The sequence below is a fragment of the Hyla sarda genome, chromosome 3 (assembly GCF_029499605.1).
Source record: "Hyla sarda isolate aHylSar1 chromosome 3, aHylSar1.hap1, whole genome shotgun sequence".
Taxonomy (NCBI): Eukaryota; Metazoa; Chordata; class Amphibia; order Anura; family Hylidae; genus Hyla; species Hyla sarda.
The window spans coordinates 100,698,865-100,724,526 of NC_079191.1; the positions used below are offsets into that span (position 1 = coordinate 100,698,865).

The window sequence follows — 25,662 nt, forward strand, 5'->3', positions numbered from 1 at the left end:
GACCCTATCAATTCCATTCCTGTCGGCCAACACCCGTTGATTTGTAAACTCTTAAGAGGAATTCATTTTAAACGTCCCCCTCGTCCCAAATATCAATCTACATGGGATGTGAATCTAGTTCTTAACCTCTTCATTTCTTGGGATGATAATGAAGACCTCTCTTTAAAATTATTATCTTTTAAACTCACTACTCTCCTCTGCCTCATTTCTATTAAAAGGGTATCTGATGTCAAAGCTTTGGACATTTCTCATAGACGTTTCATTCCCTCCGGAGTAGTCTTTACCATACATAGACGAACCAAAACTAATCTTGATGAAATCTTTGATCCATCCTTTCCACATCAGGAAAAACTCTGTGTAGTTTGTTGTCTTAAATCCTATGAATCAAGGACTCAACCTCTTAGACTTCCTTCTTTACCTCAATTTCTCATTTCCTTCTGCAAACCAGACTTACCTGTATCTTCGGCTACTCTAGCCAGACAAGTTATGTCCCTCGTCCACATTGATACCTCAATGTTTGGATCTCATTCAACTAGGGCCCTGTCTCTACTAAATTAATTCAATCAGGAGGTTCTTTATCAGATCTGCTCAAGGCAGCGGAATGGTCTTCAGAATCTACTTTTAGAACCTTTTATTATATAGACCTGAACCTCATGTTTCAATGTCTTTATTGTAATATTTTTTATGGTAATATTTTAATGATGATAATTTATGTTATTTATTGCAGCTTTGAACTTGCCTTATAATGGGAGCCTTCTGTCTGATATAAAATTGAAGATTTTCCTACCCTTGATGACGGAAAATATAGATTTTATGAAAGACAGGAGGCGAGCATTATCCCTCCCTATTTCCCATCCCTATAATGCTTTTTTCTTTTTTCTTTTCAGCGTACTAAAGATTTTGATTTCGGCACTTGCATGGTCTCCTTCATATCTTCCTGGTTCTGCCTACTACTGATTTGTCAAGTTTATCATCTTTTCTTCCAATGAAACGACATCCGGAATCGGACTCTTTTCCACTGGGACCTTCATCTTCATCTGATGACATCTGATCAACTGTTTATCGACTTGTTATGTTGGACTTTTGTTTATTACTGCTATTTACAAAGAAAGAGGACCGGTATTGTACTGCAGGTCCTTATATAACCTACTATATTCACCTCTTGGTTACCTGTTATACTAGCAGGTGTGTATGTGACACCTAAGCACCTGCGTGTGCCATCTAACTTTTTTCTTTACACTGTTACTCACGTTTTATGGCTGCTATGATTTGCAGTAAAGAAAGAAATTGCCTTATAATGCTCACCTCCTGTCTTTCATAAAATCTATATTTTCCGTCATCAAGGGTAGGAAAATCTTCAACTTAGCCTTACAGTGGAGCCCCTGTTAATTTTTCTTCATTGCTGATTGTTGTTCATATAAGCAGATATCAGTGTAAATATAATAAATACAAGGCAAGGTTGTTAGGTTGTTTTTTTATTTTATTTTTAGGGGAAGCTAAAATAAATAGAAGGTAAGAGAGATTTTTTTTAAGGGAGAGGATAAAGGGTTTGGAAGATATTTATTTATTTATTTAGGAGTGGATGAAGGGTTCTATAAGTAGTTTACGTTTTCTTTGCTTCATGCTGTTCCTCTGGTCAGCTGACTGTTGTATGGATTTCCCCTTTAGGCTAGGATTTCACTTGTTTTTTTTTTTCTGGCAGTTTTTTGAAAACTTCCACTGCAGTTTTTGAGCCAAAGTCAGAAGTGGATCCATGAGGGAGGAGAAGTATAAGTCCTTCCTTTATATGTCCTATTCCTTTTGAATACATTCCTGACTTTGGCTCAAAAACTGCAGTGGCAGATTACCAAAAACTGCCAGAAAAAAAAAAACAAGTGGAAAATTAGCCTTATACTGGCTCTTTTTCCACAGGCTGCTTTGGTGTAGCCATTAATCTGTAGAATATGTAGCCGCTGAAAGAGAAAAAGAGAAGAGGAGTTATTTGCTATCTACATGTGCGATGTATAATTCTACCATCCTGAGTGTGGGTAGAGTATGAACAGATGTTTCAGTGTGTCCTCTGCACTGTACGGCTAAGGATATCACCTGTTAGTTTAGGATGACCAATCCATATGCTAGTATACTCAGAATCTAAAGGGATTAGTCCCAGGAGCTGCATAATACTGAGGTACATTCAAAACTAAATCTCCTGATCAATTATTGATATGAAATAGAAACCTGATAAGATTTCTACAGCTCAGCTACAAGACTTAACTATCATGGTACTTCATTCTGAGAATATCTTATAAATGTTACTCACCAGATACAACACATGAGAAGGACGATGGCTGCAGCAGATATTGCTCCAATGTCCACAATCTTCATCCCTAGGGCTTCATCAAGTGATGGCTCAGGGGGTTTCATGTCAACCATGGGAGTAGGTGTAATACAAGACTGATTTTCTGCCATCCCTTCTGATTCATTAACAACTAAATAAAAAAGAAATACTATATTTATTGGGGTATACCACCCACCGGCCTATAACACGCACCCTCATTTTACCAAGGATATTTGGGTAAAAAAAAGTTTTTGACCCAAATATCCTTGGTAAAATGAGGGCGCATGAGTGTGCATGTGAATACCCCAATACACTGTTTCTGACCCCGCAGAAGCCCCCAGGAAAGCCCACTTCTCTCTCCCTGCCTTTCCTGGGATCTAGAGCCCTGCTGCTGCCGCTTCTCTCCCCCTGGCTTTCGGCGCCACTGCCCCTTCTCTCCCCGTGGCTATCGGCTGCCCCATTGCCGGCGCCGATAGCCAGGGGGAGAGAAGCGGCGCCAGCAATGAGACAGTGGCGCCGATAGCCAGGGGGAGAGAAGGGGCAGTGGAGCTCCAAGGGGCCCAGAGCTGTATGGGGCCCGGAACTCCAGAGGGCCCGGACGTCCCTGGACCTTTTTTTTTTTTTTAATGGCTTGTCACCCCCCTGATGGCGGCCCTGCTTGTCAGTGAGTGACTGCGACTGTCACTTACTGACTGCTGGGTGCCAGCAAGGACTATGACCGGGCCTCATAGTCCTTGCAGGCCCGCACATTTATTTCTAGGGTGCGGGCCCCTTAAGAATTATGGCAGAGCCGGACAGGTCAAGGGCTGATTGGAGTAGAGAGGTCACGTGCCCCGTGCAGGCACGCACGTCTACTCCAATCACCTGACCTGTCCACGTCCCTGCGCGATCTCCTTCATCCTCCCTGTCCAGCACCAGGAGCAGCAGAAGCCTCACGTGGTATCTCCGATCCCGGCAGGGTAAGTGAACTTGCGTGGGGGTGGGGGTGTGTTATGGGAGTGATAAGAGGTGATGAATGTTGCGGGGGGGGGGGGTGATGAGTGGTGCGGGGGGGGGGTGATGAGTGGTGCAGGGGGGGGGTGATGAGTGGTGCAGGGGGGGGTGATGAGTAGTGCAGGGGGGGTGATGAGTGGTGCAAGGGGGTAATGAGTGGTGAGGGGGGGGTGATGAGTGGTGCAGGGGGGATGATGAGTGGTGCAGGGGGGTGATGAGTGGTGCAGGGGGGGTGACGAGTGGTGTAGGGGGGGCAGTGGGGGTGATGAGTGGTGCATGGGGGCAGGGGGGGTTATGAGTGATGCAGGGAGGGGGTGATGAGTGGTGCAGGGGATGATGAGTGGTGGTGGTGGTGGGGGGTGATAAAAGGAGCAGGGGGGTGATGAGAGGTGCAGGGGGGTTATGGGGCTGATGAGAGGTGCAGGGGTGTTATGAGAGCTGCAGGGGGGTTATGGGGTTGATCAGAGGTGCAGGTGGGTTATGGGGGGATGAGAGGTGCAAGGGGGTTATGGGGGTGATAAGAGCTGCAGAGGAGGTTAGGGGGGATGAGAGGTGCAGGGGGGTTATGGGGGGATGAGAGGTGAAGAGGGGGTTATGGGAGTGATGAGGAGAGGTTTGGCAGGGGTTTTATGGGGATGATGAGGAGTGATGAGGACACAGAGGATAAGAGGGGGTTTATATGTATATATGACGTGTATGCATGTATGGCAGTATTATATTCAGGGTACAATGTGTGGCAGTATTATATTTAGTATTTACAATGTATGGCAGTATTGTATTCAGGGGTACAGTGTGTGGCAGTATTATATTCAGGGTACAGTGTGTGGCAGTATTATATTCAGGGTACAGTGTGTGGCAGGATTATATTTAGTGGGTACAGTGTGTGGCAGTATTATATTCAGGGTGCAGTGTGTGGCAGGATTATATTCAGGTTACAGTGTGTGGCAGGATTATATTCAGGTTACAGTGTGTGGCAGGATTATATTTAGTGAGTATAGTGTGTGGCAGTATTATATTCAGGGTGCAGTGTGTGGCAGTATTATATTCAGGGGGTACAGTGTGTGGCAGGATTATATTTAGTGGGTACAGTGTGTGGCAGTATTATATTCAGGGTACAGTGTGGGATACTATTATATTTAGTGGATGCAGTGTGTGGCAGTATTATATTCAGTGGATACAGTGTGCGGCAGTATTATATTCAGGGTACAGTGTATGTCAGTATTATATTTAGTGGGTACAGTGTATAACAGTATTATATTCAGTGGATACAGTGTGTGGCAGTATTATATTCAGGTAACAGTGTGTGGCAGTATTATATTTAGTGGGTACAGTGTATAGCAGTATTATATTCAGGGTACAGTGTGTGGCAGTATTATATTCAGGGTACAGTGTGGGGCAGTATTCTATTCACAGGGTACAGTGTGTGGCAGTATTATATTTAGTGGGTACAGTGTGTGGCAGTATTATATTCAGGGTACAGTGTGTGGTAGTATTATATTCAGTGGATACAGTGTGTGGCAGTATTATATTCAGTGGATACAGTGTGCGTCAGTGTTATATTCAGGGTACAGTGTATGGCAGTATTAAATTTAGTGGGTACAGTGTATAGCAGTATTATATTCAGTGGATACAGTGTGTGGCAGTATTTTATTCAGGTAACAGTGTGTGGCAGTATTATATTTAGTGGGTACAGTGTATAGCAGTATTATATTCAGGGTACAGTGTGTGGCAGTATTATATTCAGGGTACAGTGTGGGGCAGTATTCTATTCACAGGGTACAGTGTGGGGCAGTATTATATTTAGTGGGTACAGTGTGTGGCAGTATTATATTCAGGGTACAGTGTGTGGTAGTATTATATTCAGTGGATACATTGTGTGGCAGTATTATACTCAGGTTACAGTGTGTGGCAGTATTATATTTAGTGGGTACAGTGTATAGCAGTATTCTATTCAGGGTACCGTGTGGGACAGTATTCTATTCAGAGGGTAGAGTGTGTGGCAGGATTATATTCAGGGTACAGTGTGGGGCAGTATTTTATTTAGTGGGTACAGTGTATAGCAGTATTATATTCAGGGTACAGTGTGTGGCAGTATTATATTCAGGGTACAGTGTATGGCAGGCTTATATTTAGTGGGTACATTGTATGGCAGTATTATATTCAGGGTACAGTGTGGGGCAGTATTTTATTTAGTGAGTACAGTGTATAGCAGTATTATATTCAGGGTACAGTGCGGGGCAGTATTATATTCAGGGTACAGTGTGGGGCAGTATTTTATTTAGTGGGTACAGTGTATAGCAGTATTATATTCAGGGTACAGTGTGTGGCAGTATTATATTCAGGGTACAGTGTATGGCAGGCTTATATTTAGTGGGTACATTGTATGGCAGTATTATATTCAGGGTACAGTGTGCGGCAGTATTATATTTAGTGGGTACAGTGTATAGCAGTATTATATTTAGTGGGTATAGTGTATAGCAGTATTATATTCAGGGTACAGTGTGGGGCGGGATTATATTTAGTGGGTACAGTGAATAGCAGTATTATGTTCAGCGTACAGTGTGTGGCAGAATTATATTCAGGGTACAGTGTATGGCAGGATTACATTTAATGGGTACAGTGTATGGCAGTATTATATTCAGGGTACAGTGTGGGGCAGTATTTTATTTAGGATACAGTGTGGGGCAGTATTTTATTTAGGGTACAGTGTGGGGCAGTATTCTATTCACAGGGTACAGTGTGTGGCAGTATTATATTTAGTGGGTACAGTTTGTGGCAGTATTATATTCAGGGTACAGTGTGTGGTAGTATTATATTCAGTGGATACAGTGTGTGGCAGTATTATATTCAGTGGATACAGTGTGCGTCAGTGTTATATTCAGGGTACAGTGTATGGCAGTATTAAATTTAGTGGGTACAGTGTATAGCAGTATTATATTCAGTGGATACAGTGTGTGGCAGTATTTTATTCAGGTAACAGTGTGTGGCAGTATTATATTTAGTGGGTACAGTGTATAGCAGTATTATATTCAGGGTACAGTGTGTGGCAGTATTATATTCAGGGTACAGTGTGGGGCAGTATTCTATTCACAGGGTACAGTGTGGGGCAGTATTATATTTAGTGGGTACAGTGTGTGGCAGTATTATATTCAGGGTACAGTGTGTGGTAGTATTATATTCAGTGGATACATTGTGTGGCAGTATTATACTCAGGTTACAGTGTGTGGCAGTATTATATTTAGTGGGTACAGTGTATAGCAGTATTCTATTCAGGGTACCGTGTGGGACAGTATTCTATTCAGAGGGTAGAGTGTGTGGCAGGATTATATTCAGGGTACAGTGTGGGGCAGTATTTTATTTAGTGGGTACAGTGTATAGCAGTATTATATTCAGGGTACAGTGTGTGGCAGTATTATATTCAGGGTACAGTGTATGGCAGGCTTATATTTAGTGGGTACATTGTATGGCAGTATTATATTCAGGGTACAGTGTGGGGCAGTATTTTATTTAGTGAGTACAGTGTATAGCAGTATTATATTCAGGGTACAGTGCGGGGCAGTATTATATTCAGGGTACAGTGTGGGGCAGTATTTTATTTAGTGGGTACAGTGTATAGCAGTATTATATTCAGGGTACAGTGTGTGGCAGTATTATATTCAGGGTACAGTGTATGGCAGGCTTATATTTAGTGGGTACATTGTATGGCAGTATTATATTCAGGGTACAGTGTGCGGCAGTATTATATTTAGTGGGTACAGTGTATAGCAGTATTATATTTAGTGGGTATAGTGTATAGCAGTATTATATTCAGGGTACAGTGTGGGGCGGGATTATATTTAGTGGGTACAGTGAATAGCAGTATTATGTTCAGCGTACAGTGTGTGGCAGAATTATATTCAGGGTACAGTGTATGGCAGGATTACATTTAGTGGGTACAGTGTATGGCAGTATTATATTCAGGGTACAGTGTGGGGCAGTATTTTATTTAGGATACAGTGTGGGGCAGTATTTTATTTAGGGTACAGTGTGGGGCAGTATTCTATTCACAGGGTACAGTGTGTGGCAGTATTATATTTAGTGGGTACAGTGTGTGGCAGTATTATATTCAGGGTACAGTGTGTGGTAGTATTATATTCAGTGGATACAGTGTGTGGCAGTATTATATTCAGTGGATACAGTGTGCGTCAGTGTTATATTCAGGGTACAGTGTATGGCAGTATTAAATTTAGTGGGTACAGTGTATAGCAGTATTATATTCAGTGGATACAGTGTGTGGCAGTATTTTATTCAGGTAACAGTGTGTGGCAGTATTATATTTAGTGGGTACAGTGTATAGCAGTATTATATTCAGGGTACAGTGTGTGGCAGTATTATATTCAGGGTACAGTGTGGGGCAGTATTCTATTCACAGGGTACAGTGTGGGGCAGTATTATATTTAGTGGGTACAGTGTGTGGCAGTATTATATTCAGGGTACAGTGTGTGGTAGTATTATATTCAGTGGATACATTGTGTGGCAGTATTATACTCAGGTTACAGTGTGTGGCAGTATTATATTTAGTGGGTACAGTGTATAGCAGTATTCTATTCAGGGTACCGTGTGGGACAGTATTCTATTCAGAGGGTAGAGTGTGTGGCAGGATTATATTCAGGGTACAGTGTGGGGCAGTATTTTATTTAGTGGGTACAGTGTATAGCAGTATTATATTCAGGGTACAGTGTGTGGCAGTATTATATTCAGGGTACAGTGTATGGCAGGCTTATATTTAGTGGGTACATTGTATGGCAGTATTATATTCAGGGTACAGTGTGGGGCAGTATTTTATTTAGTGAGTACAGTGTATAGCAGTATTATATTCAGGGTACAGTGCGGGGCAGTATTATATTCAGGGTACAGTGTGGGGCAGTATTTTATTTAGTGGGTACAGTGTATAGCAGTATTATATTCAGGGTACAGTGTGTGGCAGTATTATATTCAGGGTACAGTGTATGGCAGGCTTATATTTAGTGGGTACATTGTATGGCAGTATTATATTCAGGGTACAGTGTGCGGCAGTATTATATTTAGTGGGTACAGTGTATAGCAGTATTATATTTAGTGGGTATAGTGTATAGCAGTATTATATTCAGGGTACAGTGTGGGGCGGGATTATATTTAGTGGGTACAGTGAATAGCAGTATTATGTTCAGCGTACAGTGTGTGGCAGAATTATATTCAGGGTACAGTGTATGGCAGGATTACATTTAGTGGGTACAGTGTATGGCAGTATTATATTCAGGGTACAGTGTGGGGCAGTATTTTATTTAGGATACAGTGTGGGGCAGTATTTTATTTAGGGTACAGTGTGGGGCAGTATTATATTCAGGGTACAGTGTGTGGTAGTATTATATTCAGTGGATACATTGTGTGGCAGTATTATACTCAGGTTACAGTGTGTGGCAGTATTATATTTAGTGGGTACAGTGTATAGCAGTATTCTATTCAGGGTACAGTGTGGGACAGTATTCTATTCAGAGGGTAGAGTGTGTGGCAGGATTATATTCAGGGTACAGTGTGGGGCAGTATTTTATTTAGTGGGTACAGTGTATAGCAGTATTATATTCAGGGTACAGTGTGTGGCAGTATTATATTCAGGGTACAGTGTATGGCAGGCTTATATTTAGTGGGTACATTGTATGGCAGTATTATATTCAGGGTACAGTGTGGGGCAGTATTTTATTTAGTGAGTACAGTGTATAGCAGTATTATATTCAGGGTACAGTGCGGGGCAGTATTATATTCAGGGTACAGTGTGGGGCAGTATTTTATTTAGTGGGTACAGTGTATAGCAGTATTATATTCAGGGTACAATGTGTGGCAGTATTATATTGAGGGTACAGTGTGGGGCAGTATTATATTTAGTGGGTACAGTGTATAGCAGTATTATATTTAGTGGGTATAGTGTATAGCAGTATTATATTCAGGGTACAGTGTGGGGCAGGATTATATTTAGTGGGTACAGTGAATAGCAGTATTATGTTCAGTGTACAATGTGTGGCAGAATTATATTTAGGGTACAGTGTATGGCAGGATTACATTTAGTGGGTACAGTGTATGGCAGTATTATATTCAGGGTACAGTGTGGGGCAGTATTTTATTTAGGATACAGTGTGGGGCAGTATTTTATTTAGGGTACAGTGTGGGGCAGTATTATATTCAGGGTACAGTGTGGTCTCCCCCCCCCCCCCCCCCCCGAGCTCCTGCACAGGCCCCGGCGGTTTGCTGGGCGGGGAGGCCCAGGCCTTGAGCTGTGTGAGGGGCCCCAAAATTTCTGATGGCAGCCCTGGGCAGGTAGCCAGGGGGAGAGAAGGGGCAGCGGCACCCATTGCCGGCGCCGCTGCCCCATTGCATCCCCCATCCCCGGTTGTATAATTACCTGTTGCCGGGGTCGGGTCCGCGCTGCTTCTGGCCTCCGGTATGGCGTCCCCTGTGTCGTTACTATGCGCTGCGAGACGCAATGATGAGTGACGTGTTCAGCGTGACATCACTCGTCATTACGACGCAGGGGACGCCACACCGCGGGCCAGAAGCAGCGCAGACCTGATCCCGGCAACAGGTAATTATACAACCGGGGATGCGGGAGGCAATGGGGCAGCGGCGCCGGCAGTCTCTGGACCCCAGGACAGGCAGGGGCAGAGAAGGCGTCAGCGACGGCAGGTCTCTGCACCTGCAAAAGCCGCTGCAGTTCACTGATTTAAAGCGCCCGCTTTAAATCATTGAACTGCAGCGGCTTATCGGCGTATAGCACGCAGATAGACTTTAGGCTAAAAATGTTAGCCTAAAAAATGCGTGTTATATGCCGATAAATACGGTAACTTCAATAGTTTATATTAGAAAGGCAGATATTATGGCAGCATACTTCATTTTATAGGATTGTGAGACTAAAAAATAATTCTGGGATTATATCTTCCTTCTTGTAAACTATAAGAATATTACAGTTCTATGACTAGAAAAGAACAAGACCCTGCAGGCATGCTGCTATTGTATGGGTCACAGAATGCAAAGAAATTGAAAGAAAGAAAGAAACATGGGGTAGATTATTCCTTATGACAGACACCGTAGCTAATGCAGAAACTCTTCAAGATTAGGGGAGAGACAAAGCAGCATTTGTTTGCAACAGCTGGTGCCCAGAATTATATGATATACATTGATTTTTATTAAACAGAAGTAATTTACAAAGCTGTTTAACTTTATGGTACCAGTTGATTAAAAAAATATTGTGTTTCACAGGAGTACCCGGAGTACCCCTTTAACCCCCTTTGACCGATACGTCATGAGTCCACTTCCGTTCTATAATGCGGGGTCGCGCGCTATTAACCCTTTAGACTCAGCATTCAAAGTTGAACGCTGCGTCTAAAGTGAAAGTAAATCATTGCCGGTTAACTCAGGGGGCTGTTTGGGATGTTCGTGGCGAAATCCCGGCATCCCGAACAGCTGTGACACAGCAGGAGGGTCCCTTACCTTGCCTCCTGGTGTCCGATCGCCGAATGACTGCTCAGTGCCTGAGATCCAGACATGAGCAGTCAAGCGGCAGAATCATTGATCAATGGTTTCCTATGAGAAACCATTGATCAATGTAAAAGATCAGTGTGTGCAGTGTTATAGCTCCCTATGGGAGCTATAATATTGCAAAGAAAAAAAAAGTGAATAAAGATTATTTAACCCCTTTCCTAATAAAAGTTTGAATCACCCCCCTTTTCCCATTTAAAAAAAAACGGTGTAAACGGTCCGAATTATAAAAATATATTGTTAAGTAAACCGCACAGTCAATGGCGTACGTGCAAAAAAATTCCAAAGTCCAAAATAGTGTATTTTTAGTCACTTTTTATATCATGAAAAATGAATAAAAAGCGATCAATAAGTCCTATGAATACAAAAATGATACAGCTAAAAACTTCAGATCACGGTGCAAAAAATTAGCCCTCATACCGCCCCATACGCGGAAAAATAAAAAAGTTATAGGGATCAGAAAATTACAATTTTAAACATGTAAATTTTCCTGCATGTAGTTATGATTTTTTCCAGAAGTACGACAAAATCAAAACTATATAAGTAGGGTATCATTTTAATTGTATGGATCTACAGAATAAAGAGAAGGTGTAATTTTACCGAAAAATGTACTGTGTAGAAACGGAAGGCCCCCAAAAGTTACAAAATGGCTTTTTTTTTTCAATTTTGTCTCACAATGATTTTTTCTCTGTTTTGCTGTAGATTTTTGGGTAAAATGACTGATGTCATTACAAAGTAGAAGTGGTGGCGCAAAAAATAAGGTGCAAAATTTCAAGAGCTATGATTTTTTAAAGGTAAGGAGGAAAAAACGAAAATGCAAAAACGGAAAAACCCCGGGTCCTTAAGGGGTTAAGGTATCAACAACCTTTAGGGGTAGCCCCCCAAGGGGTTAACCCTAAACTAGAACCCCCCCTAAAACTTAATACTTTATTAGTGTCAATTAAAACAAAGTATCCCTTGTGAATGTGTGTTTAAAAACACAGCCAAGTGTGTGAGTTTGGTTTTAAGATGCACCCATAAAGTATACAATCCTTGTCCTCTATGGTTTTTCCAGTGGGTGCATCTAATTATCCTGAAATGACCACTACTGGCTGCTAGTTAAAACTGTCACCGATAGCCCTCCACAACCTGACGTTTCGTCAGCTCACGCTGACTTAGTCATGGGAGAGAGGTTGTTGATACCATTGGATGCCCTGAAATCCCTCAGGGAGTTTTGTTGTTGGCTTAAGGGGTTAAAGACTTAGCCCATTTTGGGCTTAAGGACACAGGAAATTTTATTTTAGCATTTTCGTTTTTTCCTCCTCGCATTCTAAAATCATAACTCTTTTATATTTCCATCCACAGACCCATTTGAGGGCTTATTTTTTGCGTGACTAATTGTATTTTGCAATGACACCTTTTATTCTACTGTAAAATGTATGGCAAAACAAAAAATATATATTATTTGTTTGGGGAAATTTAAATGAAAACTGCAATATTGCACATTTTGGAGGGTTTCGCTTTTAACCTGTACACTTTACGGTAAAATTGGCATGTTTTCTTTATTCTGTGGGTCAATATGATTTAAATGATACCCAATATTACTACTTTTACTATTACTGTACTGCTTTTTAAAAACAAATTTTTTATTTTTTTTATTTTTATTTTTTTTTACAAAAAAAGTATGTTTAAAATTGTCCTATTTTGACCACCTATAACATTCTAATTTTTTCATATATGGGAATGTATGAGGGCTCATTTTTGCACAGCGATCTGTAGTTTTCATTGGTATAATATATGTGATATAATATTAATTTTGTGTTAATTTTCTTTTGGAATATAATGTGACAAAAAAGCTGCAATTTTTGACTATTTTTTTTTCCATTTACGCCGTTCACTGTACATGATTATTAGCATTATATTTTGATAGTTCAGACATTTACGCACGCGGCAATACCAAATATGTTTACTAACTTTTTTTATGCTTTTTGGGGGTAAAATGTGAAAAAGGGACTATTTACATTTTATTAAGGGAGGAGATTTTTCAAAATGTTTTCAACTTTTTTTTTTACTTTTCTTTTTTCACACTTTTTATGTCCCCATAGGGGACTATTTATAGCAACCCTTGGATTGTTAATACTCTGAAGTGTAATGCATAGGGCATAGCACTGATCAGTGTTATCGGCGATCTTCTGCTCTGGTCTGCTCGATCTCAGACCAGAGCAGAAGACCCCTGGAAATGGATGGAGGAAGGTGTGGGAACCTCATGATTGGATGATTGAAGGGGTTAACGGAGGACATCAGCGCTATCAGTGATGTCCGCCATTACCAGCAGGTCCTTGGCTGCTGACAGCAGCCGGGACCTGCCGTTCCAGTGCTCGCATCATGTAGAGGATGTAAATGTACGTCCTGATGTGTTAAGTACCAGGGCACCAGGACGTACATTTACGTCCTATGTCGTTAAAGGGTTAAGACATGGAAAGAAGAGCCAAGAGGCAAACCGATGCAGCTAATATTTCCATTGGGACAAAACAATGAAAACATACATTCATAAACATGTTAGAATTGTACAAGACCCATCCTCCTCACATGTCTCTTAGGCCGTCTATCCTTGGAATGTCTCTATGTGCCATTTCCATCTCTGGAGTCTTTAGGTGTAATGTTTCCTGCACCTTAGGCCGCTCCCATTAATAAACTCACATTATAAGTCACACTTTATATTTTAGAACTAGAACCTTAAACTGTATAATAGTCATTTTCAATAGATCTGAACATAGAGTTCAGTAAGGTATCGGTGGTAATAAGCACTTACCTCTCACGCTGTAGGTGATTGTACTGACAGGTATTCCAGAGTCCAATATGGTGGTGCATGTGTAGTTGTTGACACCCATCTGGGCTCCTTGGATGTTTAGATAGAAATTGTTGGTCACCACTGGTTCTGTGTCAGTTTTCTGTAGAGATAATATGGACTATTATTAGAACCTTTTATTATAATCAGGAATATTTGTATCATTATCATTAAAAAGGCACTGTAATCATGAAAAACTTTTTATATGTTGTAGTACTCTTAGAACATCATATTTACCTAAATTCCACTTACAAAGTGTATGATTCTGGGCGAACGCCTTAGACCACTGGACTCTATGGACCCTATTCACACAAATGTATGCTGAATAGATCATAGCGTTCATACTGCAGACAGGTTAAATGAAGCATAATGTCCATACTGATGTTCGGATTTCCAATCCTTCATATATTTATTAAAATCTTCACGATATATTCAAACATGTATTCAGACATATAAGTGCCAATATTCATTATGCAAGATATAAAAAGCATACCTTGGTCAGATGGAGAGAGACACGAGTACAAACCTGCCGCACTACGTTTCAGGGGCACGACCCTTTAGTCATGCGCACAGGTTTTATCTGGGAGTGGGTTTAGGAATGGGAGCTTCTAGACACAGGTGAGTAGTTAACTCTTTAAGGCAAGCGCATATCATCGTAATTCATAAACCATCCAGTGAACACCAGCATGCTCAAATCCACTCTTACAAGTAAACCTTGAAATTACAGTTTTCATTTAGCTCTTTCACTTCCAAAGATTCTAGCTCTACTATCCAAAAAGTTTCCCTCTTCAGTAAGTTCTTTTTATTCACATCCACTCTACTGTTCATTTTTACTTCTTCAATAACTTGCCATCTTAGATCAGACGCTACATGTCCATGTTCTTTAAAGTGCCTGGTCACAATTGTCTCTCCGTATTGTGGTACTGCACATGCTCCAGATTCTTCATAGGACAAAACCGCACAGACAAGATAAATCACATTAGTGTTGATGCATGTGTGATAACCTCTAATAGGGATTTTGTGGCCCTTTGTCGTATGTAAAATATCACCACCTTTTATAATGTCATTGCACTGAGTACAAGAGAGACACGAAAAAGTGCCATTTTTTCTAGCTGCCATAAATGTTTGTTTGCCTTTACGTTTTTTCATAATGTCACTTCTCAACAGTTTATCTCCTATAGATTTACCTTTTTTATTTGTAAACATAAGGGGATCTCAAAACAATAATCCATACTTTTTATCTGTAGATAACAACTTCCAATCCTAATAGTACGTTGGATGATAGACAAATGTTTATCATATTTCCCAACATACATAACACGTTCTTTTTTTCGTTTGTTGATACCACTGCTTTTACTCTGTCTTAATTCCGCTCTACTAGTTTTTCCAACTTCGATCCCCACCTTTTCCACCATTTTTTTAAATTATATTGTCACGATGCCGGCTGGCAGGTAGTGGATCCTCTGTGCCAGAGAGGGATGGCGAGGACCGCGCTAGTGGACCGGTTCTAAGCCACTACAGGTTTTCACCAGAGCCCGCCGCAAAGCGGGATGGTCTTGCTGCGGCGGTAGTGACCAGGTCGTATCCACTAGCAACGGCTCACCTCTCTGGCTGCTGAAGATGCTGAAGATAGGCGCGGTACAAGGGAGTAGGCAGAAGCAAGGTCGGACGTAGCAGAAGGTCGGGGGCAGGCGGCAAGGATCGTAGTCAGGGGCAACGGCAGGAGGTCAGGAACACGGACTAGGAACAGACAAGGGAACGCTTTCACTAGGCACAAGTGCAACAAGATCCGGCAAGGGAGTGCAAGGGAGGAGACTAGATATAGGGAAGTGCACAGGTGGGAGCCAATTAGCTAATTGGGAAGATTGGGCCAGGCACCATCATTGGTGCACTGGCCCTTTAAATCGCAGAGACCCGGCGCGCGCGCGCCCTAGGGAGCGGGGCCGCGCGCGCCGGGACAGGACCGAGGGAGAGCGAGTCAGGTACGGGGGCCGGGGTGCGCATCGCGAGCGGGCGCTATCCGCATCGCGAATCGCATCCCGGCTGAAGGCGGGACCGCAGCGCACCCGGTCAGTGGATCTGACCGGGGCGCTGCAACAACGAAGATGAGGCGAGCGCTCCGGGGAGGAACGGGGACCCGGAGCGCTCGGCGTAACAGTACCCCCCCCCTTGGGTCTCCCCCTCTTCTTGGGGCCAAAGAACCTGAGGAAAAAAGACTCAATTTTTCCGTGATGAGGTCCGATGCAAATTAGGAGGGGTTCTGTGTGGAAACGTACGAGACAGTCCAATCTTTTATTGTAAAAACAATAGATGTAGAGGGGTCTGGCGAGACTGGTCACAGGAACGTAGAACCTGTTGATGAGAGAGGCCAAAAAAAATTTTCCTGCAGATCCGGAATCCAAGAAGAGCATAGTAGAGAAGGAGAAGGTAGAGGCAGATATCCGCACAGGCACAGTAAGGCGTGGAGAAGCAGAGTTGACATCAAGAACTGTGTCACCTTCGTGCGGAGTCAGCGTACGTCTTTCCAGGCGGGGAGGACGGATAGGACAATCCTTCAGGAAGTGTTCGGTACCGGCATAGTGCAGGCAAAGATTCTCCATGCGGCGTCGTGTCCTCTCTTGAGGTGTCAAGCAAGACCGGTCAACTTGCATAGCCTCCGCGGCGGGAAGCACAGGAACAGATTGCAGAGGACCAGAGGAGAGAGGAGCCGGAGAGAAAAAACGCTTCGTGCGAACAAAGTCCATATCCAGGCGGAGCTCCAGACGCCATCCGGAAGAACGCATGTCAATGCGAGTGGCTAGATGAATGAGTTCATGTAGGTCAGCAGGAGTCTCTCGTGCGGCCAGAACATCTTTAATGTTGCTGGATAGGCCTTTTTTAAAGGTCGCGCAGAGAATCTCACTATTCCAGGACAACTCGTAAGCAAGAGCACGGAACTGAATGGCGTACTCGCCAACGGAAGAAACACCCTGGGCCAGGTTCAGCAGGGCAATCTCGGCTGAAGAAGCTCGGGCAGGTTCCTCAAAGAGACTTCGAATTTCCGAGAAGAAGGAGTGTACAGAGGCAGTGACGGGGTCATTGCGGTCCCAGAGCGGTGCGGCCCATGACAGGGCTTTTCCAGACAGAAGGCAGAACACGAAAGCCACCTTAGACCTTTCAGTAGGAAACTGGTCCGACATCATCTCCAAGTGCTGGGAACATTGCGAAAGAAAGCCACGGCAATACTTAGAGTCCCCATTAAATTTGTCCGGCAAGGACAGGCGGAGGCTAGGAGTGGCCACTCGCTGCGGAGGAGGTGCAGGAGCTGGCGGAGGAGAAGATTGCTGGAGAAGTTGCGACTGAAGTTGGTGCGAAATGGTGGACATTTCCGACAGCTGACGGGTTAGAAGGGCGATCTGTCGGGCTTGCTGGGCGGCCACCGTGGTGAGGTCAGCGACAACTGGCAGAGGAACTTCAGCGGGATCCATGGCCGGATCTACTGTCACGATGCCGGCTGGCAGGTAGTGGATCCTCTGTGCCAGAGAGGGATGGCGAGGACCGCGCTAGTGGACCGGTTCTAAGCCACTACAGGTTTTCACCAGAGCCCGCCGCAAAGCGGGATGGTCTTGCTGCGGCGGTAGTGACCAGGTCGTATCCACTAGCAACGGCTCACCTCTCTGGCTGCTGAAGATGCTGAAGATAGGCGCGGTACAAGGGAGTAGGCAGAAGCAAGGTCGGACGTAGCAGAAGGTCGGGGGCAGGCGGCAAGGATCGTAGTCAGGGGCAACGGCAGGAGGTCAGGAACACGGACTAGGAACAGACAAGGGAACGCTTTCACTAGGCACAAGTGCAACAAGATCCGGCAAGGGAGTGCAAGGGAGGAGACTAGATATAGGGAAGTGCACAGGTGGGAGCCAATTAGCTAATTGGGAAGATTGGGCCAGGCACCATCATTGGTGCACTGGCCCTTTAAATCGCAGAGACCCGGCGCGCGCGCGCCCTAGGGAGCGGGGCCGCGCGCGCCGGGACAGGACCGAGGGAGAGCGAGTCAGGTACGGGGGCCGGGGTGCGCATCGCGAGCGGGCGCTATCCGCATCGCGAATCGCATCCCGGCTGAAGGCGGGACCGCAGCGCACCCGGTCAGTGGATCTGACCGGGGCGCTGCAACAACGAAGATGAGGCGAGCGCTCCGGGGAGGAACGGGGACCCGGAGCGCTCGGCGTAACATATATATTATCTTTAGATGCAAATTTCTCAACTATCTTATTTCTATTTTTATATACTCACTATCAATACTTGAAATTCGCTGTGCCCTAACAAACTGGCTTTTGGGGAGTCCTTTAAAAACTGTAGGGGCGTGATAAATGCGTTGATGCAGCATACTATTTCGATCCGTAGGTATTGTAAATGGAATGCAATGGCATTATAAAAGGTGGTGATATTTTACATCTGACTAAGGGCCACAAAATCCCTATTAGAGGTTATCACACATGCAACAGCACTAATGTGATTTATCTTCTAAAATGTCTGTGCGGTTTTGTCTATGTAGGACAGACCGCACGGATGATTAAAACTAGAGTTAGTGAGCATAAGTCTGCAATAAGAGGTTATACATATGAAGAATCTGGAGCATGTGCCGTACCGCAATACGGAGAGACAACTGTGACCAGGCACTTTAAAGAACATGGACATGTAGCGTCTGATCTAAGAAGGCAAGTTATTGAAGAAGTAAAAATGAACCGTAATGTTGATGTGAATAAAAATAATTTACTGAAGAGGGAAACTTTTTGCATAGTAGAGCTAGAATCTTTGGAAGTGAAAGGGCTAAATGAAAGCTGTAATTTCAAGGTTTACTTGTAAGAGTGGATTTGAGCATGCTAGCGTTCACTGGATGGTTTATGAAGTGCAACGATATGCGCTTGTCTGAAAGAGTTAACTACTCACCTGTGTCTAGCCACTACCATTCTTAAACCATGACTTAAAGGGGTATTCCAGGCCAAAACTTTTTTTTAATATATCAACTGGCTCCGGAAAGTTAAACAGATTTGTAAATTACTTCTATTAAATAATCTTAATCCTTCCAATAGTTATTAGCTTGTGAAGTTGAGTTGTTGTTTTCTCTGTAACTGCTCTCTGATTAATCACGTCCCGGGAGCTGTGCAGTTCCTATGGGGATATTCTCCCATCATGCACAGCTCCCCGGACGTGACATCATCATTGAGCAGTTAGACAGAAAACTTCAGAAGCTAATAACTATTGGAAGGATTAAGATTTTTTAATATAAGTAATTTACAAATCTGTTTAACTTTCCGGAGCCAGTTGATATATATAAAAAAAAGGTTTTGCCTGGAATACCCCTTTAACCCCTTAAGGACGCAGGACGTAAATGTACGTCCTGGTGAGGTGGTACTTAACGCACCAGGACGTACATTTACGTCCTAAGCATAACCGCGGGCATCGGAGCGATGCCCGTGTCATGCGCGGCTGATCCCGGCTGCTAATCGCAGCCAGGGACCCGCCGGCAATGGCCGACGCCCGCGATCTCGCGGGCGTCCGCCATTAACCCCTCAGGTGCCGGGATCAATACAGATCCCGGCATCTGCGGCGGTTCGCGATTTAAATGAACGATCGGATCGCCCACAGCGCTGCTGCGGGGATCCGATCATTCATAACGCCGCACGGAGGTCCCCTCTCCTTCCTCCGTGCGGCTCCCGGCGTCTCCTGCTCTGGTCTGTGATCGAGCAGACCAGAGCAGGAGATGACCGATAATACTGATCTGTTCTATGTCCTATACATAGAACAGATCAGTATTAGCAATCATGGTATTGCTATGAATAGTCCCCTATGGGGACTATTCAAGTGTAAAAAAAAATGTAAAAAAATGTAAAAGTAAAAGTAAAAAAAAAGTGAAAAATCCCCTCCCCCAATAAAAAAGTAAAACGTCCGTTTTTTCCTATTTTACCCCCAAAAAGCGTAAAAAACATTTTTTATAGACATATTTGGTATCGCCGCGTGCGTAAATGTCCAAACTATTAAAATAAAATGTAAATGATCCCGTACGGTGAACGGCGTGAACGAAAAAAAATAAAAAATGTCCAAAATTCCTACTTTTTTAATACATTTTATTAAAAAAAAAATTATAAAAAATGTATTAAAAGTTTTTATATGCAAATGTGGTATCAAAAAAAATTACAGATCATGGCGCAAAAAATGAGCCCCCATACAGCCAATTATACGGAAAAATAAAAAAGTTAGAGGTCATCAAAATAAAGGGATTATAAACGTACTAATTTGGTTAAAAAGTTTGTGATTTTTTTTAAGCACAACAATAATATAAAAGTATATAATAATGGGTATCATTTTAATCGTATTGACCCTCAGAATAAAGAACACATGTCACTTTTACCATAAATTGTACGGCGTGAAAACAAAACCTTCCAAAATTAGCAAAATTGCGTTTTTCGTTTTAATTTCCCCACAAAAATAGTGTTTTTTGGTTGCGCCATACATTTTATGATATAATGAGTTATGTCATTACAAAGGACAACTGGTCGCGCAAAAAACAAGCCCTCATACTAGTCTGTGGATGAAAATATAAAAGAGTTATGATTTTTAGAAGGCGAGGAGGAAAAAATGAAAACGTAAAAATTAAATTGTCTGAGTCCTTAAGGCCAAAATGGGCTGAGTCCTTAAGGGGTTAAGGACAACAAACACCATAACCTGTATTTACAATAATATAAGTCATTTTCTGGTTATTACCTCTATGAATTGGTATTGATAAGAACCCTCCAGCATGGCATGCCATTCTTGGCCACAGTCCAGGATTAGGTCTTCATTCTCTGAGACTTGTATATTCTCCACTAGATAAAAAACAAAAAAAAAACATGTAAAATGTTTAGACTTTATTTTGCAACTTTTATGTCCCTGCCCTTTCTTATTCTTTTATGATACCATAGCAGATCTTTGCTTAGGGCTTCCTCTGTTTGTCACTGCACAGAGATCCCTTTACATGGTAAGTCATAGACACTACTTTATATTATCTACTTACCTCCACAGTTTAGGGTCTTATTGAGCTGAGAGGTGAGATCCACACAGGGGGAGCATGAAAGTCCAGTCTTTAAATCTGGTAAAGAAGAAAAAGTCAAGTATGAGCTGAGTATTAACCCCTCCCTGCATATGGACATATATTTGCATCCTCTGCAGGCTCCCGGTGTATGGAGCGTGCTCAGATGCTGAGTGAGTGCCACGGTTGCTATTAGCCCGGGACCCACACATAATGACGATATCGCTGATCGGGATGATGTCTGGCATTAACCCTTTTGATGCCGCCAACAGAGTTGATTGCAGCGTCAAATTGTGGTAAAGGATGAGAGGATGGTGGAAAGGTCTCTTACCATCCTCCTTGCCATCTGATCGATGCTCCAATTCTGCAGCCAACCATGGCAGGCTGGAGCAATGGAGCACCAATAACACTGACCAATGCTGTTCTATAGAGCAACATTGATAAGTGTATGCAGGGGCGTACCTAGAGCATTTGGCACCCGGGGCGGACCCTTTGTTTGGCACCCCCCCCCCACACACACACACACCCTTAATTACACCCCCTCCCTCCCCTCCCCCCAGGGGCGGACCGACAACACTCGGGGCCCCCGGACCAAAAAAAAGGCAAGGGCCCCTGCTAGGCTCTGCAGCTGGTCAATCTTCTGCCACGCTCCTATTCCACCCAAATCCCACACACAATAAATTTAAATGTATATACCGTATTTATCAGTGTATAACACGCACTGGCGTATAACACGCACCCCCATTTTAACAGGGAAATTTAAGTAAAAAAATAAAATGTAAAATAAATGACTTGGACTAAATGCCACATCATCCCCCCAACTTCGTTTTCTTCTGCACCTGTTTGGTCCCGTCCCCTCCAGTGCCACATCATTCCTTCCCTTTTATCAGTCCCTGTGCTACATTTAACCCCTCTCATCGCCACCCCTTGTCTCATCATCTCCCCCATGTCTCATCATTTCCCCCTGTCTTAGACCACCACTAGTCATACAGATATTAAGCATTTAGTGCCTCCCCCACCATCATTTTCCCCTGTCTCATCATCCCCCACCCTGTCTCATCATGTCCCCCATCATTCCCCCTCATCATCCCCCCACCCTGTCTCATCATGTCCCCCATCATTCCCCCCTCATCATCCCCCCACCCTGTCTCATCATCCCCCACCCTGTCTCATTATGTCCCTCATCATTCCCCCTCATCATCCCCCCACCCTGTCTCATCATCCCCCCACCCTGTCTCATCATGTCCCTCATCATTCCCCCCTCATCATTCCCCCCACCCTGTCTCATCATGTCCCCCATCATTCCCCCTGATCATCCCCGCACCCAGTCTCATCATGTCCCTCATCATTCCCCCCTCATCATCCCCCCCACCCTGCCTCATCATCCCCCACCCTGTCTCATCATGTCCCTCATCATTCCCCCTCATCATCCCCCCACCCTGTCTCATCATTCCCCCACCCTGTCTCATCATGTCCCCCATCATTCCCCCTCATCATCCCCCTCACCCCGTCTCATCATGTCCCCTATCATTCCCCCCTCATCATCACCCCACCCTGTCTCAACATCCCCCACCCTGTCTCATCATGTCCCTCATCATTCCCCCTCATCATCCCCCACCCTGTCTCATCATCCCCCCACCCTGTCTCATCATGTCCCCCATCATTCCCCCTCATCATCCCCGCACCCAGTCTCATCATGTCCCTCATCATTCCCCCCTCATCATCCCCCCCACCCTGCCTCATCATCCCCCACCCTGTCTCATCATGTCCCTCATCATTCCCCCTCATCATCCCCCCACCCTGTCTCATCATCCCCCCACCCTGTCTCATCAGGTCCCCCATCATTCCCCCTCATCATCCCCCCACCCCATCTCATCATGTCCCCTATCATTCCCCCCTCATCATCACCCCACCCTGTCTCAACATCCCCCACCCTGTCTCATCATGTCCCTCATCATTCCCCCTCATCATCCCCCACCCTGTCTCATCATCCCCCCCACCCTGTCTCATCATGTCCCCCATCATACCCCCTCATCATCCCCCCACTCTGTCTCATCATGTCCCTCATCATTCCCCCCACCCTGCCTCATCATCCCCCTTCATCATTTCCCCATCTCATAATCCCCCCATCATGTTCCTCCTATGGCATCAAGTGGTCTTCAACCTGTGGACCTCTAGATGTTGCAAAACTACAACTCCCAGCATGCCCGGACAGCCAACTCCTGTCCGGGCATGCTGGGAGTTGCAGCTTTGCAACATCTGGAGGTCTGCAGGTTGAAGACCACTCTTCCCCTTTCCTTACTTGTCTGCGCTTCGGCTGTCTTGCGGGCTGTGGGCTCAGTGAAGCAGATGAGTTACGTCCTCTCCCGGCTTCTCTGTGCGGCATGAGGGATGCCACTTTTCCCAGCTTCACTATGATGCCGGGCCCACCGCGATATGATGCGGGGTCGCCGTGTGACCCCGCGTTATATCGCAGGACCGAGACTCATGACGTACGAGTGCATAATGGGTCCTTAAGGGGTTAAAGGGGTACTCTCATTTTTTGTTTTAAATCAACTAGTGCCAGAAAGTTAAACAGATTTGTAAATCACTTCTATTAAAAATTTTTAAACCTTACAGTACTTTTTAGGGGCTGTATACTAAAGAGAAATCCAAAAAAGAATTGCATTTCCTCTGATGTCATGACCACAGTGCTCTCTGCTAACCTCTGTTGTCCATTTTAGGAACTGTCCAGAGCAGCATATGTTTGCTATGTGGATTTTCTCCTGTTCTTGACAGTTCCTAAAATGGACAGCAGAGGTCAGCAGAGAGCACTGTGGTCATGACATCAGAGGAAATGCATTTCTTTTTTGGATTTCTCTTTAGTATACAGCCCCTAAAAAGTACTGGGAGGATTAAGATTTTTTTAATAGAAGGGATTTACATATCTGTTTAACTTTCTGGCACCAGTTTAAAAAAAAAAAAAAGTTTTTTCCACGGGAGTACCCCTTTAATCGTGTGGATCTACAGAATTAAGATAATATGTCACTGTTACTGAAAGGTGTAGAAATGGAAACCCCAAAAGTGGCAAATAGTGTTTTTTTTTTTTTGTTTTTGCTTTTTTTTTCCAATTTTGCCCTACAAATAATTTGTTGTTTGTTTCACTGTACATTTAGAGGTAAAGTCAATTATATCATTACTAAGTGCAATTGGTGATGCAAAAAAAAAAAAAAAAACAGGCCCTCATATTGGTCTTTAGATATATAAATATAACTATTAGAAGACGAGGAGGAAAATACCAAACATCAAAAAAAAAAAAAAAAATAAAGGCTTGGTCCTAAAACGGTTACAGATTCCTTATAGTTTTTTCCTTAGAATACATCCCAATCATATGGTGATGGCTATCGCCCCACTGTGCATAAAACACAGTCCATCACAGTCCACCACTCTTTATTTCACTTATTCTAAAGGATTCTCATTGGAGAGTTATATTAATGTAAATAGGAAAAGAAAGGAAACTCGCTACAGAGAGTGTATCCCAGCACTCCAGATGATACTCCATGGATTAAAACATAACAGCTTTATTCAAAGGTGCATTAAAAAAAAGTCTGTGTAAAACGTTATGCTGTAAACCGACACGTTTGGGACTAGATGCTTTATCTAGGTTTTTTTCCTAGAAAAATATCTAGTCTACACCATGAAGTTTTAGCCAACCAAGTTTTTTTTTTTTTTTTTTTTATGTATCTTTGAATAATGCTGTTATGTTATATCCATAGAGTAATGTCTGGAGTGCTGGGATTCACTCTCTGTGGGGAGTTTCCTTTCTTATCCTGTTGATCCTGCATTTGGCTGCATGACCTGGAGCACCTGGGCACCTCAAGTAGAGAGGTCAGCGGACTTTTTCTTTTTTCTCTTTCTAGTGATGTAAACGTCTTTCTATTTCAGGTAGATTTTCTGTCATAGACTATTAGAAGGGTTCTGGATATTACTATTAACCCCTTAAGGACGCAGCCCTTCTTCACCTTAAGGACTGAGCCCTTTTTGGCAATTCTGACCACCGTCACTTTACGCATTAATAACTCGAAAATGCTTTTACCAAATATTCTGATTCTGAGATTGTTTTTCGTGACATATTCGACTTTATTTTGGTGGTAAATTTTCGGCGTTACTTGCATCCTTTTTTGAGGAAAAATCCCAAAATGTCATGAAAATTGTGAAAATGTTGCATTTTTATAACTTTGAAGCTCTCTACTTGTAAGGAAAATGAATATTCCAAATAAATTTTATTTTTATTCACAAATACAATATGTCCACTTTATGTTGGCATCATAAAATGGACATATTTTTCCTTTTTGAAAAAATTAGAGAGCTTCAAAGTAGAGCAGCAATTTTCAAAAATGTCATGAAAATTGCAAAATCTAAAGGGACAGATGTTACAAAACTACCACTCCCAGCATGCCTGGGCAGTCTAGGCATGCTGAGAGTTGTAGTTTGGCAACATCTGGAGGGCTACCGTTTGGGCAGCACTGTAACAGTGGTCTCCAAACTGTGACCCTCTAGATGTTGCAAAACTACAACTCCCAGCATGCCCAGACAGCCTTTAGCTGTCTGGGCATGCTGGGAGTTGCAGTTCGGCCTGGGAATTGCAGTTCGGCCTCTCCCCCCCCCCCCCCCACCGTCGTTTCCCTACCTGAGCCGGGATCTCTGCAGTCTCCAAGATGATCTTCGGTCCCCACGCCATCTTCAGGTAAGGTACTGGTCTCCATCTTCTCCCCCCCGTTCTGCCCGACATCGAGGGGTGGGCAGAACGGATGGTTGCCATGGCAACCCCCTGTCCTGCGCTGCCATTGGTCAGAACTCAGTTCTGACTAATGGCAGGGGATAGGAGGAGATCGCAGCAACTCCGGTCATCCCTATTTTACGGGTGATTGGGTCACCAGAGACCCGATCAGCCCA

General features: G+C 43.7%; 1 protein-coding gene across 9 annotated transcripts in view; it reads right to left on the reverse strand.

Moving 5' to 3' along the window:
* Window positions 1-1,466: 1,466 nt before the first annotated feature.
* Window positions 1,467-25,662, reverse strand: part of LOC130361584 (izumo sperm-egg fusion protein 1-like) — a 107,774-nt gene continuing 83,578 nt past the window's right edge. For all 9 annotated transcript variants that reach the window (XM_056564771.1, XM_056564774.1, XM_056564776.1 and 6 more), the window contains 5 exons: window positions 20,713-20,787; window positions 20,424-20,524; window positions 13,650-13,788; window positions 2,300-2,468; window positions 1,467-1,952 (listed from right to left, as the gene is read on the reverse strand). In XM_056564771.1, coding sequence (XP_056420746.1) covers window positions 1,889-1,952; window positions 2,300-2,468; window positions 13,650-13,788; window positions 20,424-20,524; window positions 20,713-20,787 — 548 coding nt within the window. In that variant the 3' untranslated portion in view covers window positions 1,467-1,888. The remainder of the gene's footprint in view (window positions 1,953-2,299; window positions 2,469-13,649; window positions 13,789-20,423; window positions 20,525-20,712; window positions 20,788-25,662) is intronic.